Source organism: Bombyx mori, chromosome 7 (genome assembly GCF_030269925.1).
Source record: "Bombyx mori chromosome 7, ASM3026992v2".
NCBI lineage: Eukaryota > Metazoa > Arthropoda > Insecta > Lepidoptera > Bombycidae > Bombyx > Bombyx mori.
In genome coordinates, this window is record NC_085113.1 from 7,038,929 (window position 1) to 7,060,637 (window position 21,709).

General features: G+C 38.5%; 1 protein-coding gene across 7 annotated transcripts in view; it reads left to right on the forward strand.

Moving 5' to 3' along the window:
- Positions 1 to 7,093: 7,093 nt before the first annotated feature.
- Positions 7,094 to 21,709, forward strand: part of LOC101738815 (uncharacterized) — a 68,184-nt gene continuing 53,568 nt past the window's right edge. For 4 of the 7 annotated variants that reach the window (XM_038011918.2, XM_038011919.2, XM_062669403.1 and 1 more), the window contains exons 1-2: positions 7,139 to 7,356; positions 12,803 to 12,987. In XM_038011918.2, the coding sequence (XP_037867846.1) occupies positions 12,905 to 12,987 (83 nt within the window). In that variant the 5' untranslated portion in view covers positions 7,139 to 7,356; positions 12,803 to 12,904. Of the gene's footprint in view, positions 7,357 to 12,802; positions 12,988 to 21,368; positions 21,686 to 21,709 lie in introns of those variants that run through there. The other 3 variants (XM_038011916.2, XM_038011913.2, XM_038011915.2) reach the window with 3 other exon arrangements.

Sequence of the window (21,709 nt, forward strand, 5' to 3'; positions counted from 1 at the left end):
AATCTTAACACAAAAATAGACAAAAATCAATTAAACAATCAAATGGTGTATTTTGTTTTACACAAATATAACTTTTATTAGCTTGCTACTTTTTCAAAGATCTAAGAGCTGCAGTCCGTTAAATCCTAATTTCAAACTTCTGTCAAACAAAACACTATTTTCAAATTTTGTTTTTTTACTGCCTTGATTCTTACTCTTTTTAGCCAAATCTTTTTGAACATGTATTATTTTTCACGTAAAGGAAAAAAAGCTGTGTTTAGAAGTGGATTGGAGAGAAATGAAATGAAGTGGATTTAAAGTAATTAAATATAACATGTAGTCGAATGAAATGAAATAGAAGGTGAAATAATGTTTCAGTAAAATGACGGGAATTTAATGCGATTTTAGAACCGAGAAGCCTTTTTTTGTTAAATTATACTGTCGTGATGAAACAGATCATCAAAAATTTTCACGACTACTCTAATTAAGATAGTGTCTACCTGAGACTTATAACTCAAAAAATCCTAGGTGGTCAAAATATCTTCTCAGCACATCTGAGATATAGAATTTAGTAAAGAGGCGATTTCTATTGCATTTATAGAGCTTGCTTGCGTTTTTTAGTGCAAAAGGCAGATCTTCCTTTGTAGAGTACTTTATTTTTCACGTAAAGGAAAAAAAGCTGTGTTTAGAAGTGGATTGGAGAGAAATGAAATGAAGTGGATTTAAAGTAATTAAATATAACATGTAGTCGAATGAAATGAAATAGAAGGTGAAATAATGTTTCAGTAAAATGACGGGAATTTAATGCGATTTTAGAACCGAGAAGCCTTTTTTTGTTAAATTATACTGTCGTGATGAAACAGATCATCAAAAATTTTCACGACTACTCTAATTAAGATAGTGTCTACCTGAGACTTATAACTCAAAAAATCCTAGGGGGTCAAAATATCTTCTCAGCACATCTGAGATATAGAATTTAGTAAAGAGGCGATTTCTATTGCATTTATAGAGCTTGCTTGCGTTTTTTAGTGCAAAAGGCAGATCTTCCTTTGTAGAGTACTTTCCTATAAACTGCCTAGTTAGAGCCAACAAAACTTTGTTTTCAGACGACATTCGGTTCCATCTAGTCCTACGTCATGGTTAGTGAGTCTTATCACGTGACGACCTAATGACCATCACAGAGTTTTCAGGAAGTTACAAATTTCCCGACTGCTCTACAATATTTGAACTGCAAGCATTACATTTGAGCTCTGTCTCGATTTACCGCAAACGCAACACGTGGACGACTGAGAAGGACTGTGGAGTGACTAAATGTTAATGCAAGCAACCGTTAATAATTTTTTTGTTTTTCGAAATAATTCCTTTATGAAATGAGAAATGCAGTGGGCCGAATCCTTTTATATTGTTCTCCTCTAAAACCATTTTAATGTTGCTACTGATTCTTCAGTATCTAGAAAGGAATGTGTAGTTGTATCTACCGGCGAATAGAATAAATCTGATAACGCCTGAATGGTGCTTACAATTTACACAATCAAAATTTTATGATATCTGACATTTGAACAACGACAGTGGAAAATCTTCTATTTAGGTTAAGAAACGAAAATAGCTGCAGGTGTTATATGGGGGTTGACAGCCAGTGTCATTATACGTAAGTACTGGTATGTACCATAGACCTATATAGTAGGGACACGACATATTGTTCTATACGTACAATTGCTTATATAAATAGCACCCATTTTGAAGGCACATACATAAACATATATCTATCTCGTTCTTACTCAGCACTTTAACTCGCAGGAAAACAATATAACAGTATTTCAGTGCGTACACAAAATGAAACATGAATATACGTAAATATCTCCGTCTCCGTCTAATGAGGCCGAAAATCCGCCATGTTTAGCGCGCCAAATGTCATTGTCACGTCAGTTCGGCCGTCTGTTTTGGGTTGTACATTATTTATTGACTATGATATCGATTTAATATGATTGATTATATAAAATTTCATAATTTATCATGCTTAAAACATACAAAAATAATAATTAAAACGTATTTTATAGGATCTCAAGAAAGTCGATGTCCTAAAACTATTATCTATATGTATTTAAATTCATTATGGAGCCCTCATCCGAAAAATCCATTTTTCGGTCGGAATCTATTGATCATGACACTAATCATAAATACCACTTTAAAATATGTCATCAAAACATATTTAGACATTCTGTTTAGATATTTCGGGAAAAAGGCTACCGACAAAATCTCTTCGGAACTATTTAAATAAAATAGTTTTATTCCGCAGTGAGTAAAACACTATTGTAAATTTGTTAAATATTTAATAATTAAGTGATTTTAGAGAGGAAGTCACAAGGAATGACGTTTGTAATTTATGAATAAATGTTCTGTAGGTGTTTTTTTTTTCACGCGGTCCCTTGATAAGTTTAAAATTTGAATCACTCTCAAGCGAAAGTGATTCAAATGGTGCGGCGCACCTTCCTTGGGGTGCGCTGCGGTAGTATGTTACGGACTTTAGAGTCAGCAAAACAATTAAAATAGATTGTAATAGTCTAAGAAAAACACGTACTCAAAATACGATAACATTTAGCATGCTAGAAATGGGCTGATGGCTTTGAACTACGCCTTAACTTTATGTTTTGCGACAAACGACAACTTTATAAAATCAGTGTAGCAACTTTTAAAAATCATCATATCGTTTACTTGGCAAATTTGAAGGACGAACTTGTCTTAGATTTCACCCATCTAAATCATATCATATTTGCACATAACAATATACCTACTTACTTCCCATTAAAGTATAAATTCTACAAATAAATAATACTCAACAATATTTAAAATAAAATGAGCCAAGAACGTTTATCGATAAAACCTGATAACATTGAAATCATTTGTACAGCACTAAAGCAGCCATGTTTTGTGGCCAGATGACGTCACAGTGGCACGAAATTTTGGTTGACGTTTCATTTCCATAGGTTTCCTACTTCATTGGTATGTACCTATTAGAAGTTTGTCAGTTAAATTCGTTGACAGGAAAGTTATTAAACTTTGGGAGGCTTAAACGAGATCTTCCACCTTCTTTTAAAGGAAGATTTTCCACCGAGCGGGTGATATTCCTCGGTTGACCGACGTTCCGAATGTTGTCGTTCGGAACTTGTACATTTTGTAATAGAAATTTTCAAAAGACATGTTACCTATAGTATTTATTTTGTTTTCCTTGAAAAAAAAAAGTGTTATGTATTTAAATATCATAATAATTAGAATAAGACAGGACTTTGATTACTTTTTTAAAGAGCAAACCAAATATATTATAATAAAAAATATAGAATATGTCCTTCTACTTTATGTCGTCGTAGCATAAGACGCTCGGTGCATTTGTATCGAGCGATACGAATGTACCGGTGTCTGATTTCAAATCCCGCAGACAAGTACTTTTTTTTCTAATGAAATACGTACTTGACTAATGTTCACTAATGACTTGCACGGTGAAGGAATAACGACGTGTAATACAAAACAAACCCGCGTATTATAATTATTGCGTAGACAGCGACTTGGTTCTGCCCCTGACATTGCTGACGTCCATGAGCGACGATAACCACTTACCATCAGGTGGGCTGTATGCTTGTCTGCCTACACGGGCAATAAAGCTATTCACGAATATATATATATTACTGGTGGAAGGGCGTCTTGTGAGCAAGCGCTACCACCACTCTGATTATTTCTGCCGTGAAGCATTAATACGTTTCGGTTTGAAGGGTGGGGCAATAGTGTTATATTGTAAAACTGGGACTTTTTTTTTTTTTTTCGAGCCCGGGGCCGAACCTCCTACGAGGTCCCCGCGCCTAGGGGGCGCGCGGGGTATGTGAGACTCAACGATCTGCAGGTGTTGAGAGCAGATCGCGGGCCCAAGGATTTTAGGGCCCACCCACTAAACGACTCCCCTGCACCCTTACACCCGACGTCCGATCTCCGTCCAGGGTCAGAACCCGGTCAGAGTAGGGGGGTTCCCGCGGTAAACACTACAACCAGACACGCGGCGCCACCCCGAGGACGCCCGACCGACGGGTCGTCGAGGCGATAGTCGACGACCAACGATGTCGGTCTCCGCGGTACGGCGGCCTTACGAGGCCGCCCGGGCGATGCCGCTGGTGTTCCGGGATACCCCGCTGGGCCAGAACCAGCCTGCCGGGTCGGAACGCGATACACCGCCGACCGGGTTGCTCTTCCACAGTATGTTCGGCGACGACAGCGACGACGAAAATGCGGACCGCATCGCAGTCCGCAGCCGCCGACGCGCCGTCCCGTCCTCCTGGTGCCAGCGCGCTAGAGTGACGGTATCGTGCGGCGCAGCCTCAACCCCCTTAGGTCGCTCCGTGACCGTCACCGGGAGGAGACTGCCTCCTCATGTAAAACTGGGGCCTAGCCTAACTCATGGGTGGTAGTATTTACGTTCTTGATGTCTGTGGGCTGCAGTAAGACGCTCAACACCAGGTCGGTCGTGAGTTTGTCCACCCATTTAAGCAATTTAAAGAAAAACATTACATATACATACCGTAGAAGTACATTCGGTATCTGCACATTAAATATTTGAAAAAAAAAACTATTCTAAGACAAGGAAAGACATCACGAATGGAAAAAGTTTTTGAAATTTCTGTCTGTTGATTTGTTTCCTTGCAATAAACATAAATATTTTTCAAGTCAATACGAGCAGGAAGATTGAAATTTCTAATTTAAAGCCACGGCACAGGTGTTTTCATCACAGTCTTGTTTATTTTATCTTTACATTTCGGTTGGAATTATTATAGTATCTTTGTTAAAGAAATTCAGTATTAGGACTTCGAATGTATCGATTTGTTCTGGTTTCTTAAGTGTTGTTCCGTCGTCCATATTACCAAGAAAATCGTAGCTTGCAGCCGTTGAATTTTGAATGTTTATCATTGAAATGAAAAACATTATTTAACGTTGTAATTTCAAAAGAAAAGGTGGCAAGCATAGTCATGGGATTTAGCTTATGAATAATTGACATATAACATTTCTTACAGCTCTACTTTTACCGCGCGTTAAGTGCACACAACACGTGCAATTTTTTTAAATATATTATCTTGTTCTCACCGAACTTGTGTCTTATTATTCCTACTTTTTTATTATGATTAACTGGCAAAGAACTTATTAGAACTAGTTTCTGATCGCCTTCATACTTATCTATATTTGTAGTTATCTAGGTCATATAAACATGTAGGTATTAAGCGGCGTTGCAAAAGTAATAATTCCCCAAAACTAAAATCGTTATCATTTATGAACTGCTCTGTAAAGTATCCGTACAGACAGGAAGCGACTTCATTTTTGTATTACGTGTATTGCGGAGAAATCTATGATCTGCCTGTCTGTCGATAAGAACCCGAGTAAAAACAGAATTTAGCCGAATCACCGCCGAAGCACCGCCGCACGGCATTTTAATCGCCGAAGCGCCGCCGCACTATGACTGTGACGATTTGAATTTTTTTATGGTCGCCGAAGCACCGCCGCACCATAGCCGCGACTGCTTACGTAAAATTGGGTTAGCTGCTCTACCGCCGAAACACCGCTGCACGGCATTTTAATCGCCGAAGCACCGCCGCACCATAGCCGCGACTGTTTAATAAGAGTGGGTTCGCTGCACTACCGCCGCACCACCGCTGCACTACAGCAGTGACATATCATTCTCATATACATACATATGTGTGTGTGTGAATGTAAACGTTTTTTACGTCCAGTGTTTATTAATTTAAGTGCTTGCAAAATTTTAATTACCAACGAATTAATTATTATTTTTTACTTATAATAATGATTTGTGTCGGCTATGCTTCGGCTGTGGTGCGGCGCGGCGGTGGTGCGGCGCTGGTTCAGCGTTTTGGTGCGGACACCGTGCAGCGGTGGTTCGGCGATAGACTTGAAATTATTTTTATTATCAAAAAATTATAATTTAATTTTTACTTGGGAATCAATTGTACGAATATGGAGGTATTTGTTAAGTACATTTTTACGGATGATATATTGATAATTATTAGCTTGGAAATGCTATGGGCTGAAGGAAAGCCGCCCGGTGTATTTGTGACAGCGATGTGACTTGGCTGGGTTCAACCTCCACAGCAGGAGGAAATTTTTCTAAGTATTAAGTTAACTAAGGCTTCAAATATGAAGGATCGATAATATCGTTTTATTAATATGAGCCCTGGATTATTTTTAATCCAATGTATATCAATAACTATCTAATACCATTCAATTTAATATGGCGTGAGTTTTTCCCACCCAACTATAGCAAATAATTAAAACTAATACTTCACTATTTGTTTTCCTCAAAAATATAAATTAAAGATACAATGCAATTGAAATTACAACTTCACGGTGATCGTTCACGGCGTTGACTTGCATGTGCTCCGGAAATATATTAACAACGTACACAATACAACATAATCGAAACGATGCAAAAAAAAATCATTCGATAAATAAATACCACAGTATACTGATAATATTGTTTTTAAACTAGTTAAGCCTCGTGAAATGATTTTGTGGGACTTCACGGAAGAATTATGACACTTGACGTTTTAAAAGCACTAGATTTTGAGGGCGGGGCGTCGCAAGGATGCTGTTATGAAAACACTCGTTTTCTGCTGTTCCATTGTAAAGGGGTGCGACACCCCAACCCACTCTAGCGGTAACGACCTCGAGCTGCCTTTATCTATAGCTCTCAGTTTAAACACTATACTGTTATACTTTTAATTTTAAACATGACTAAAGACTTTTTAGGAAAATCCAAACGAATTTTTTTTTCGATTAGTTTTTAACCGAATATATGAATACTAATTTATTTATTGGTGTTTTTTTTTAATATTACGTACTATGTATGATAAAAATGCTACTTACTCGCGTTACATGGATAGCGTGAATAATTTGCTGCTGTACATATTATAGGTATTTAATATAAAACAACTGCGTCAAAACATGTTTTAATTGCTAGGAAATAATATATGTAGTGGTCGTTATAATAAGTAAACAATGTGCGCAGTACGGCGAGACTGGAAACAAGTTTCCCTTACAAACGACGCTGTAGCGGGAAAATGTGGAAACGTGAAAAACGCGCGCATAGGGGTGGCAGCGGGGCAGCCATTCCGTGGATGAACGCGCGGCCGCGCGCCGCCTAAATCGATACGTCTCCGTTTTTACACTTCCAAATCGAATATTATTTAAGAAAAAAATCTACGTACGTACTATAATATATATTTTTTAATAAATGAATGTAGATTCGCGTATTGTCACATTTATTGTCGTTTTCATTAAAGTGCCTATGCCGTAAATGAGTGCGACGCAGATTGTTTTATGATGGAGTAGGTGAGTGTAACAATTATTGGCACCTTTTGATGACCTACTTAGCATCATGCCGGTTCCGATGTACCTATACATATTGGTTCTTTTAATTCATATCAGTTATCAAGACATGAATTGTTTGTTAGCCAAATTGTGATTTATTTTAGATTATCATTGGTCAGGATAATTTTTCAATTAAATTCCATTACTCAGTACTTAGTTCAATTTAGATACGTGAAAAGTCACATGTTATTCGTCAATTTAATGTTAATGACAGAAATGGTAAAATATATTTATTATTGCGTAGATACACAAAATATTTAAATTATAAAAATCATTTTTACAAACTGAACAAATTAAATAGATAATTAACAGTATTTATATGCCGGTGTAATAATCACCGGTGTAATCAAGACATTACCTCATGAAAACTATAATTTATTTTCAAATGTATTTTTTTCCATTCTATGATTATTTTTACGAAGGATAAAAATAAAGTTTACGTTTATTGTAAATTACGAATATAGATAAAATTTGAATCGAATTTTATCCCGGTAAAGTGAAAATAGGTTAGAATACTCAAGTGTCATTGACCGTAGCTTGGAGAGGTACCCCAAATTTCACTCAACACTCGCCAAATACCTTGAGGGGGAAAATATCGTTTTACTACGGTCCTTTTGTCTTGATAATTTCATAAATCACGTATACGGCCTACGTGCTATAAAGGTGTGATATTCTAACAACCCTACTCTGAAATGGTAACGTAGTGTTTGAACACAAATGTATAGATAGATAGGTAAGAACTGGAACCCAGGTTCGAATTATCAATCATAATTCGTCGATGAATACATTTAAATACAGAGAATAAATAAAATTTATCATGAAGCCAATTTTTTGTGCGAAATGTGAATTATATAATTAATACTGAACGAATTAAATCCAGACCAATTTTCCTTTCAATGGTTTGATCAAATAATTAACGACTTCAAGAGAAACTTGCGTAAACTCTTTTTCTCTCACTTTCATAAATAGTGTTAAGATATTTCACGTATGGAACTGGTTTTCACGTTTACAAATACGAAAGTCAATGGGCCCTTCGTAATGCTTGGAAAGCTGTTTAAGGTGATACTAACGAGTCGGTCAGTAGACGGCTGACGAGCTGCTGATGGAGGAAAGCCTTTTTGTACTTACAAATTGACATTTTAAGAGGATTACCGGTGAAAGGTTGTCGAAGCGGTAATTGAGCAACTCCGCTGTACATTTAAGTCTACGAAATTAGCTGCGGTTTGAGAAATATTTTGTTGATTTTGATCATAAAAATGTCTACTTGTACGCGGTCGGTGATTTTGTTCATATGAATTCTAACATAGTGTTTTTGTTTCCATTAGCCGACTTGTAGACTATTGAAGTCCTTTCCCATAAAAACTAATCACATTATCATTCTTGAGAAAAGTTATTAATGTTTTCAAAGTAATTCTTAAAGTTATTGTTTTATAATAACCTACTTATGAGTCGTCTATTATCAAAGGTGGCAATCTGTGCATTTGGACAAATTTTTTTTATTGATATGTCAATACAGATTGATTTGAATATAATCGTCTCCTTCAAAGAATACGGTTCAAAACCTGCATTAAATAAAGGTTAATACTTAACCTGTTATTTATCTAAGATGTCGTTCAGAAGAGTTTTGTGACTGCCAACGGAATACAAAGTCAATAGTTCGTTTTTCTGATTTACCAATAATTGTCCAAAAGTCACATTGCCGGCTTTGATAATAGTCGACTCTTATATGACTTAGTTATCTCGCTCCGTGGATGCCGTGCTGCTCAATTTTACTTGCATATTAATAAAGACTCACTTAGTAATGAAGATGAGGAGGCATAGTCACAAAAATAACGCAAATTGCCATATTCTACACATACATATCTGTGATGAATGATTACGTCTCAGTGTAAAAAGGAGAATTTATTTGCTATTAAGACGAAAAAACATAGGTGGTAGCCCAATCTTCGGAGCTACATGCCCATATCTTAAACACATACCAAAAGTCTACTGATATTTAATTTTAAGAATAGACAATTCGGATTAAATTTAATTCTAAGACATCGTTGATTATTTGGAGATATTCGATGTAATACATGTCAGGTACACAGATATTTGTAATAACTTGATAAAGTTGAAATAATTAACATAAAAAAAAAACATAATATATAAACTACTTCAATCTGCCAAAATAATAGAAAGTTTGTAAAGGTTACGAGATAAACTCAATGTCACGTTATGGGAGTTGTACTGTGGTACCGTTAATGTCTCAGTAGGGACACTTTCACTGTCTGGCCCACGCCCCGATCAAAATCTGATAACCGTTCTACCATGACGTACGACTGTCGGCAATACAAGCAATTATCATTGACTAAAGCATCTTTCGAAATCGTTTGTCACGTTATTTATTAATCTTTAGGGAACGAAAGGCGTCATTATATTTCAAAAGGCTTCTCAAGTGAATACGGGATCACAGAAATTAGAAATTACCGCACTTATTTTGATAAGTTATTGAAGCAACATCGTAATTCGCAGATTACTTGTTTCACAGGTCTTAAGAACGTGATTGACCGAAAAGATTTTTTAAGCCATCTTACTTTTATGTGCCAGCGATGTTTCGAATACTTTATGATGTAGGATTAAAGATAACCCATAAACTTAAAAACCCATAAAACTGTTTTTCGATAACTAATTTATGATTCTTGGTAGTTTTAAAACGTAAGACTTGTGTCTTCTTTTTCTTCTTCATCGCTTCCTCATTACTGAGGGTCGTGGCCAGCTTGGTCCAGTTTTTACACCAGCTTCCTCCAATGTTGTCTGCATTCGGCCTGCTTAATGGCGCCCGAGACGCTGGTGTTTGGGGCCTCCTTGACAATTTCCGTCCACCTGGTTGGCAATCTTCCTCGACTTCTCTTTCCTTCCACGTGACGCATTTGAAATGTGGTGTTGGCGCAAAATGTTGGCTGTATCATGGACGGAGCGCCGAGCAAATGTGTCAATTCTCTCGGAGCTAAACTTCATGACCCGTCTATCTACGAAATGTATGCAGCGTCTCCTCAAGTACTTCGGACACGTGGCCCGACGAAATCCTGACAACTTGGAAAAATTTATAGTTGCAGGTCACGTGGAAGACTTGTGTAGATATAATAAAAAAAAAGTGTTCGCGAGAAGTGAAATGAACCCTTGTTTTAATTTGAAAAATATGCAGCGAATATATTCCCTTCATAGCGGACGGAGATTAAACGAGGGAAGCGGACTGTTTCCCCTCATGAGATATTAATTCCTTTGGGAAGGGCTGTTTTATGAGATAACGTATTACGTAGCCGCATCTCAGAAAATAATATTATTATGTCAAAGATAAGTTGTATATTTGAAGACATTTATAAGCTTTGCCGTTTTATTTTGGTTAACCTCTGCCTTCGTGTTCTTAATACGAATTCTGAATTCTCGTGAATGTTTTATTCGATATAGGGGTGGGAATTATCACGATAAATTCTCTACATCGATTACCAACGAAATATTATATTACCAATATTAGGGTCAGTGCATTCATATTTTTGGACATGAAATTTCTATTATACATTATTTTTTTTTAGTTTCTTTCACCATTCACGTTGTAAATGATCCTTCTTGACTGCCCATGACTTCTTTCGCGCATCTAAGCAGAACAAATATGTGTAAATAGACATTAAATAAATTTTGTATTGATATCTCACTGTTATAAAGCAAACAAAAGATTTTTATTAATGAACTACATTTTGCCCACGAGTTCGTGCGCGTGAAATAGTTCACAAATAATGCTTTATTTTAGAACAAATTTGGTTAGCATAAAAAACGTTATAGTGAGCCAACCTTAAAATATAGAAATATGCTGCCGCGGACTTTTTTTTAGATCTTTTGGAAGGGAACAATTCTGTCATACATTATTTTAGCCAAACTTGAACCGTTTCTGCAGCGCATGCAGCGGAAGTTCTCAAAAGGGAAAAAAAATCCGATTTTGAAACATTCTTTATTGGTGCTCCACTTGTATTAGTCTTAGCGTGATGTTATATAGCCTTCCTCAATAAGTGGGCTATCTAACACTGAAATAATTTTTCAAATCAGACCAGTAGTTCCTGAGATTAGCGCGAGACAATTTGCACTACCAATGAATAACAGCTGGGACAACAATCGTTGTATCAGCTACTAGCTATGCGATATGGTATGGTATTGTTCAGGGTATTGTCCAGCAGATAGACGAGGGAAATGGAGCACGACGCGACGAGCGGCGACAACCGCTAGTCCGAACTATTGTCAATTATATTCTTCGCAATTACTAGGTATCTGTTCTTGTTCGTTGCCCGTATCATGCGAAGCATCGTGGTTTGCTATGTACTTTTTTAGCACAGATGGATAAGCCAGCTCCATGTTTGCTTGGTGTACAGTAATCAATCCATATATTGGCAACAACAAAAACTCACACAGCCTTAGTTCTCGAGTAAAGTCATCGTTGTGCCTTTTTAAAAGTAGAATTACCTAATTATGTATTACGTAGTAATGATATGTTTAAAAAATAACATTTTTTCAATTAGATATTTCTTTTTTACCTAGGTAGGTTTAGTTTATTTATAGTTCAACGAAGGATTAATGAAGTGAAGGAATTTAAACGCTGGAAATTTATAAAAATATCATGTGTTTATTTATCTTTCTCTTATTCTAATTAACCCTTTGACCGCCTTTTAGGTCACCGGTACCCTACGTGGTGCACTAAGTAATTATGTCGATTTCTTTCTTCGATATTGTTACTTAGGCGCCAGAATATCTAATAGTAGTACTCTGGGAAAGACGAATTCGAAGATACTGGGAATGAATAAGACTAAGACACCTACAAGACTAAAGCATACATATTAACAAACAAAAGAAGGCGTAGGGTACCGGTGACCCACGCGGCAGTCAAAGGGTTAATGATGTGTTTTGGTCCTTTACTGTTTTGACCAAAGACTTTTGATAGGAATCTTACTTGACTCTTTCAGTATTTTAGTTGAAACATAAATCATTATCAGAATAGGGAAATGCGAAAATAAAACATCCAAGTACCGTTGGTAAACCGCAACTCATACCGTTATGTAATTATATTTTCGATGAAATTGATGAATTATATAAATAAAACTTGCTCTGAATTACTTTTAAATTAAAATATTGCTTAAACAAACGGTAATTACATAGCTTGTATAAGAATAATTTATGTGCATTTCCACAATTCTACAATTAAAGCCAGCGTTTATAATTATTAAGGGCTTTTTTTTAAACTAATACAAATTGTTTCCAAAAGAAACTTCATACCGCATTATTATACTCGTAGCTTACGATCCTAAAACAATAATTTCACTTTCATCTCATTACATAACACCGATCTGATTAAACCTAATTGGCGCTTTTCTCTTTCCAGTGTTTACCTCCAAATTGTCATCGTCAGTTTACATTTCCGTACTTTTGTGAGTGTAAGTGAAATTATATACGAGTACCTAGAGTATCTTGGGAGTCTTACAATATGACAGCAGCACCGGCGGCATCGTGTATGAGCACTGAACACGGATGCGTTATGTTCGACTGCCTTGTTCATCTATGGGAATGGTAAGTTATGTTTCTGTAACTCCACCATCGAAACATCTCGTCGGATCCGTTAATAGTTTTTTTTTATTGCTTAGATGGGTGGACGAGCTCACAGCCCACCTGGTGTTAAGTGGTTACTGGAGCCCATGGACATCTACAACGTAAATGCGCCACCCACCTTGAGATATAAGTTCTTAGGTCTCAGTATAGTTACAACGGCTGCCCCACCCTTCAAACCGAAACGTATTACTGCTTCACGGCAGAAATAGGCAGGGCGGTGGTACCTACCTGCGCGGACTCACAAGAGGTTCTACCACCAATAATTACGCAAATTATAATTTTGCTACTGTACCAATTGATCTGAGTTCGGTTTCCGGGGTGCTATCTTTGTTCAAAAAATTGGTGATCGTATCTTGACTTACTTGTTCTTTCCGAAAATATTAGTTTGAAGTTAATTGAAAACAACTCGTGAGTATTTGACTGATTTTTAATTATGTACGGTTTTATTACCCTAAAAATCCCTTCTTAAATCAGATATGCGTTTCAGTTACTTTTCAAAGGCGGTCGCCTTATGTCTCAAGGTGGGTAGTAGCATCCAGGCTGTCATCTCTATTGGTCCCTCTAGGTCCCTATAGGCATCTCTATAGGTCCCTGTATCCACGTAAAAACTAGTAGGCTATGAACATTATCTAACTATAGTGGAATAATAATTTGGATTTTATTGTCATATGTAATAATAAGTGTAATCCTCACGTTAAGGTCTTACTTAATAAGGACGCTATAATGTAATAATATGAATTTCCTTATACTGATAATTGAGGAAAAGCAGTTTACTTCAAAGTATGCACCTCAGTGGAACAGCGTTGCAGGCTAGTATTATAATGTAGGAAAATTGAAGTTAATGAAAAACACAAGTGCATAGAGTCCGCGTTTATGTTTGAAATGCATGCAAGAATAAAATGAATTACTCACTCACAATTATTTTAATTTTTACTTGTAAATTGTAAAAAGAAAGATTTACTGTAAATACTATGCAGTAAGTGCTACATAAAACTATTGATTATTTAAGATACACTAGCTATAGTTTCAACTAGCTCTGCTTGTCACTTCGTCCTTCCGTGCGGACTTAAGTATCTTTTTTGGGTCTTGAGGGACTGGTGGTGGGCTTCCCAACTTCATCACTAATAATGGTTCAACGAATCTGCATCACGACTAGTGTATTACTACCGGATTATGTTCGTAGCTATTATTAGCTGAGCTAAGAGGTGCATTTTAATTTTATAACGTCATCTATGGATCAATCATGTGAACACGGTGACAGGCAGCAATTTAAAATTTATTAAATGAAGATATCGTGATAACTAATAAGAACTAAGAGTAGATGTAAAATTTTAATGCAACGTATTAATGACGCGCGCACTTTTTCAAACCTCATTCATTTTATTTATACAGAAACACTAAATGTAACAAATATAAATCTGCTAGAATATTAACTTATTCTAAAGCAGAACTGTGCTTTCGAGTTGCAATTCATAATATTCTACATACAATGTCCTATTTCATGTCTACCTTTAGAAGGCGGCGCTGAAAGCATGGTTGTGTAAGGCTTAACGACACTTTGGTCGTGGCCCGGGGGAGGGACTTGCGAGAGTCTGCCCGTCTTTCCTGCGCGGGGGTGGCCTTCGTCATCGGCAGGATCCGACGGTTGGGTCTGGAGGTGGCGCTTGATAAATCCCAGGCCCTGTTGTTTCACGGGGCCCGGAGAGCGCCGCCTCAGGGGGCCCACCTCGTGATCGGAGGCGTTCGCGTCGAGATCGAGGCAACCGGGTTGCGGTACCTCGGTCTCGTACTGGACGGTCGTTGGAGCTTCCGCGCTCACTTTGAAAGATTAGGTCCCCGACTGATGGCGGCTGCCGGCTCGCTGAGTCGGCTGTTGCCGAACGTCGGGGGGCCTGACGTGGTAGTGCGTCGCCTCTACACGGGGGTGGTGCGGTCGATGGCACTGTACGGGGCTCCCGTGTGGTGCCACGCCCTGACCCGTGACAACGTTGCGGCGTTGCGACGTCCGCAGCGCGCGATTGCGGTCAGGGCGGTTCGTGGATACCGCACCGTCTCGTTTGAGGCGGCGTGCGTGCTAGCTGGGACGCCTCCCTGGGACCTAGAAGCGGAGGCGCTCGCTGCGGATTACGCGTGGCGATGCGATCTCCGCTCCAGGGGGGAGCCGCGTCCCGGCGCGGCGGAAGTTCGAGCGCGGAAACTTCAATCTCGGCGTGCCGTGCTCGAGGCGTGGTCTCGCCGCCTGGCGGACCCCACCTACGGGCGACGGACTGTCGAGGCGATCCGCCCGGTCCTCTCGGACTGGGTGAATCGCGACCGAGGACGTCTCACCTTCCGAGCGACGCAGGTGCTCACGGGACACGGCTGTTTCGGTCGCTACCTGCACCTCGTCGCCCGGAGGGAGCCGACGCCGAAGTGCCACCACTGCAGTGGCTGCAACGAGGACACGGCGGAGCACACGCTCGCGTACTGCACCGCTTTCGCGGAGCAGCGCCGCGTCCTCGTTGCAAAAATAGGACCGGACTTGTCGCTTCCGACCGTCGTGGCTACGATGCTCGGCAGCGACGAGTCCTGGCAGGCGATGCTCGACTTCTGCGAGTCCACCATCTCGCAGAAGGAGGCGGCGGAACGGGAGAGGGAGAGCTCTTCTTCCCTCTCGGCGCCGTGCCGCCGCCGTCGAGCCGGGGTTCGGAGGAGGGCGTTTGTCCAGCTCCAGCCCCTATGAGGAGGCAGTCTCCTCCCGGTGATGGTCACGGGGCGACCTAAGGGGGTTGAGGCTGCGCCGCACGCTACCGTCACTCTAGCGCGCTGGCACCAGGAGGACGGGACGGCGCGTCGGCGGCTGCGGACTGCGATGCGGTCCGCATTTTCGTCGTCGCTGTCGTCGCCGAACATACTGTTGAAGAGCAACCCGGTCGGCGGTGTATCGCGTTCCGACCCGGCAGGCTGGTTCTGGCCCAGCGGGGTATCCCGGAACACCAGCGGCACCGCCCGGGCGGCCTGGTAGGGCCGCCGTACCGCGGAGACCGACGTCGTTGGTCGTCGACTATCGCCTCGACGACCCGTCGGTCTGGCGTCCTCGGGGTGGCGCCGCGTGTCTGGTTGTAGTGTTGACCGCGGGAACCCCCCTACTCTGAACGGGTTCTGACCCCGGACGGAGATCGGACGTCGGGTGTAAGAGTGCAGGGGAGTCGTTTAGTGGGTGGGCCCTAAAATCCTTGGGCCCGCGATCTGCTCTCAACACCTGCAGATCGTTGAGTCTCACATACCCCGCGCGCCCCCTAGGCGCGGGGACCTCGTAGGAGGTTCGGCCCCCGGCCCGAAAAAAAAAAAAAAAAAGGCTTAACGAGAAGTCTAGACGTATTGTTAAGCATACGGAGACATGTATACATCTAAGAATTTTCAGACAAGTGATGAGAGATGGTCCACGTTGACAATATGTAGGATCATAATATTTAAACTGTTGTTGGCTTATGTACTTGCAGCCGCTGGCAGCATTTTCAGCACACATTGATATGTTCTGTGCTAGAGAGACAGAAAATCCGCCGGATTTTTGGCGGGAAAAAAAATCTTCATTTCATTTTATTTTATTTCACTCCATATTATCATTTTTCATAAAATTAAGAATATAAATAAAAATAAGACATGACTTGAAAGTTTTAGCTACCGGGTCATAAAATCCCTTAAAAAAAAACAGAAAACCCGCCAAAACTAAAGCTTGTAAAATGACAGTCTTAATATTCTAAAATTCTAATTGTAAATGTCGGATATATATTGCTATTTCACGTTACATACCTACATCTTGCATATTATTTAATATGGGCCTTCAAATCTTATTATTTTGATTCTTAACTGTAAGTATACATAGAAAATATAATGAAACTAAACTAATGAGTTTTCGTTTTAATGACTGTCCGAATACAGAGCAACAAATGTTATTAAAGACGAAACAAAATTTTCTATCAAGGTCTCTGTTAATTAAGATCGATAAAGGTTTTAGGGGCGCTTACCACTAGTCTGCACAATATCGAAATCATTACTAACATCAGCATAGAGATGGCATTTTCTAAAAAGCCAGGTAAGCAGAACTGTATCAAAAATAATGACAAATACTGCACGCTTATTATAATAATCCTCGCTGAATGGCAAATTGGGCATACGTTGTGGAATTCTGTAAACTACAAGTACATAGTAGCGTGCGTATACTCACGGTGGTGGGGATATGCTTTTTATTTATTTATTTTTTCCTACCTATGCTGATAGCCTAGAGAGGCTATTTCAGCTTCGCCCTAACGTGTGTATGTGAGCTCACGGGGCTCAAACCGGAGTGTTGCGAGCACTGGCCCTAGCAAGATTCAGAAGCAGTGCTTCGCAGAATCTACCACCGTATCGGAAACGCGACCCACTGAGAAGATCCGGCGAGAAAGTCAGTGGGCGGTGTCTGTGGGTTAATTTGCTCGTCGAGCCCTTCGTCGCAAGCGATGGGTTCGACGAGGACGGTGACCGGTTGGGGATATGCATTGTGGGCTATTCCGCATTAATTAATAATGTATGCATAGTTGTAGGACACATATTTTTGGTGGTCGATGGAAAGACGCCTTTTTTATAAATAATAAATGTCAACGCGAATGCCTTAGATTTGATAAAAAAAACGTTTTTTTTTACAAAACTGTGACATATCTAAAAATAGATATGTAGGTATGAATATAGAAGAAAGATGGTTTAAATTAATTCAAAATATTTTGGTCTTTAAGAGTTGGTCCCTTCAGAATCTAACGAGTTTGGTTATATTCGGATTTGGGATGAGAGTATGTAAAAAAATACCCTTTCATTTATTTTAATGACATATTAGGTTATTAGTTTTAAATAGCTTAATTACATGTCAGATGTAGTTGGCAGCGTATTTTCTAAATTTTCATTAGTACTTCAAATCTACAAGCTGTAAGTATATAAGTACAAGATATTTTAATAAATAGGCATCAATTGAAATATTCTGAAACCTACAGCTATATTATGATAACAAATATTTAATAATATTTTATGAATCTTGTAACACGAAAGTTAGATTAGTTATAAGCAAAACATCGTCAAATCGCAAATTGAGGTTAATGGAGTGATTACGGTCAAAACGGTATCACGCAAGTGTCATAATTCTTAAATTACGTAAAGTGTACCTAATGTTTATTTATGTTTTGTTTATTGCGTTTGTTTAGTATCAGTGTGAGAACGCTTGGCCACATTGCCTCTTAAATCTAATCTTAGAACGGTAGGTTTTTAGCAGTCAAAGTTAATTTGGGTAGATATTCAGATAGTAGATTCATACAACTTTGATGATTTCGGTGTCGAAATAAATTTCTTAAATAAGCCTATTTTATCTGTATTTTAGCTACATTGTAAGTTTTGAACGGTAATCGTGAAAATATTATCCGACTTTGATTTAATACAAACCAAAGAGATGATTTAGTATAGATAACAACAAAATCCCTCAGTGCCTGAAGACAAAGGTGTACAAACAATGTGTGTTGCCAGTGATGACTTACGGTTCCGAGACGAGGGATCTTTTTAGGAAGCTTAGTGTTGCGCAGCGAGCTATGGAGAGGGCTATGCTTGGTATTTCTATACGAGATCGAATCAGGAGATCCGTAGAAGAACCGAAGTTGCTGACATAGCCCGTATGATTAGCAAGCTGAAGTGTCAGTGGACAGGCCACATAGCGCAAAGGTCGGACTGCCGATGGGGCAGAAAGATCCTCGAGTGGAGTCTACGTACTGGCAAACGCAGTGTGGGACGGCCACCTACCAGATGGACCGACGACCTGGTGAAAATTGCTGGTTTACGTTGGATGCAGGTGGCAACGGACCGGCCGCACTGGACATCAGTTGGAGAGGCCTATGTTCAGCAGTGGACAGTAGACAGACTGTGATGATGATGATAGATAACAACAATTTAGGATACATTGTTTAAATGAAAATATTATTTCCGTAAAAATGTCTTGATTTCTCAGTTAAGGTTGTATACAATATTTGATTAAACGGTGATTAATTGCATTGGATTCTGATTTAATTTATACGTTTTCTTTAATTTATATCTCAAATGTCTAAAATAAATAGCAAAATAAGACAACCTCACAGCCCATTTGATGTTATGCGGTATTATTATTTCAAAATGAAATTAAGTCATTAAATGCGCATTTAGCAAAAGAGTTTTTTGTTTTGCTCATTTATTTGTACATTACTTTTTATTATTAATAATTGCAATATCACAGAAACAATGATATTAATTAACAAATTGATAAGAGATATTTATTAAAAGTATTCACAGGCAGAGGCAATCGGTCGTGAATCGGGCGTAAAAGTTAAGCGCGCCGTAACCTAGAAAAGCTTTTGATGCATCCATCCATATGCGTTCTCACATGAACGAAGTGACTAACCCATGTTCGGTCATTATTATTCAACGTGTAAATGTGTCAGTCTGTCGTGCTGAATTCTTAGACAGCCTATATTATTCTTATCACGCGGATGTCGGGTGAAAAAATGTAGCTTGAGGTTCTTAGTTTTGGTAAATTTCACTTCTCTATCTTCCCGAATCGAATGTTTAATTCATGGTTAGTTTTAAAATTTCGATGACAAACGCTAATGACTGTTGCCCTAATATAGAAAAAAAAAACATTCTTACATATTATTTTCAAAATATTTTTAATTCCTTTTATGTTGGTATTAATATAAAATTTCAAACAACATACCTTAAACTTTTATCTGCCATCTTGTTAAATTATTAAACTTGAAGTAGAACATAATTAGTAGGCTGTAGTACTGGAAATATACGTTTATAAGATACTGGTAGTAGGACCTCTTGTGAGTCCGCACGGGTAGGTACCACCGCCCCGCCTATTTCTGCCGTGAAGCAGTAATGCGTTTCGGTTTGAAGAGTGGGGCAGCCGTAATACCTATACTGATAATTTAGAACTTATATCTCAAGGTAAGTGGCGCATTTACGTTATAGATGTCTATGGGCTCCAGTAACCACTTAACATCAGGTGGGCTGTGAGCTCGTCCACCCATCTAAGCAATAAAAAAAAAAACTCAAAGGTATTCGATATACAAATAATAAGGCACATTATTAATCACCTAAACTCTTTCATATAGTATGTACGTTTTTCTATGCTTTTGAATTAGTTTTTCGGGTAAACAAAAAGCTTAAAATTTTTTGACACTGTTATTTTTTGAAGACGCAAATGCTAAATTGGAATTAATCGAATTTATCTGTAACCTTATTTTTTAGTAGGACGTCGTATCTGATAATGCAAAGTGTAAATGAATGAGGTTATTAGAAACTAGCGACCCGCCCTCGCTTCGCTTCGGAAACATTAAAACACACATGAAACCAAAAAAATAAAATAAAAAAAAATTAAAAAAAGTAGCCTATGTTCATCAGGGACAATGTCGGCTTCTAATGGAAAAATAATTTTTCAAATCGGTCCAGGAGTTTCGGATCCTATTCGAAACAAACAAACAAACAAATCTTTCCTCTTTATAATATTAGTATAGAAGTATAGATGAAACAGTATGCAACAGGTGTAAGGAAAGTGTGTCGATATTGGGTAGAATTTCACTTGTTTTGGGAAACAAAGCCACTTTTGTCGTGGCTTGCTCGTGCGTCGATAAGTTAATTGGTAAAAGTGAAGGCTTTTCTTTGTATTCAGTAATAAGAAAGGCAAACAGAGGAGTAGCCGCGTTCTCGAACTCTGAATCATTATTGCTAAACCTATATCCGGAAGGAAATTAACATAATTTACAAAAAAAATATTACACGTAACTTATACTTGTAACGAAAAAACTTTGTCATTACAAACACCGTTATCAAATAACATAAATATTGCGTTGCAATTTTTTTTAAATATTATACTTGTGATGCAACCGGTTTTAACACGATATTCTAGGTTGACATTAGTTCCGTTGAAACCGTTAACGAACCTGATATTTAAATTTAATTTAAAATTATCTCTCGGAACGTATGAACCTTAAATACACACACGATAGAGCCTTCGACAGAAACATTGGTCTTTTTCACTCCGTAGGAATTCAAATTACCTTATGGACACGCGGTCACATACAGGTAAAACCAGTATAACATAGTAAAAATGAATTTTACTCCAAAAGTACTACAGCGCATCAGTATAGTTGTCTGTTTCAAGAGCTGGTTTATTAAGGTACTGTTGGTGACGTAGACTAGCATCTCTTTCTTTCTTGGCTTAGTTTTGTATTTTTGTCTCATATCCCTCCTCCTACTCACGACCGGTGCCAGCCGCGATGCTAATAGTATAATACTACTACAGTCGACGGCGAACCATCGTTTGGATTCTTGATAACAGCGTAAAATAAACTCGTATTTTTTTTGGTGCAGACATTAAGTGAATTTTAATTTGTAACATAAACTTGCACTATATTAATGTAAATTTAATTTGTTCACAGTTTATTTTATTTTATTTTTAACAGTGGCAATAAACAAATAAAAGTAATATCCGAAAAGGTTTTTTGTGTAAGTGTAATTGTTCAATAGTGGTTCAATAACTTTAAATAGTGTGTTAGCTTGTTAATATCTGTGAAGACAAATGACAGACGAATTTTCAATGATACAGAGGATTTTTTAACAGCAGAAAAAGGTATGCCAAACCGGATATTGTACT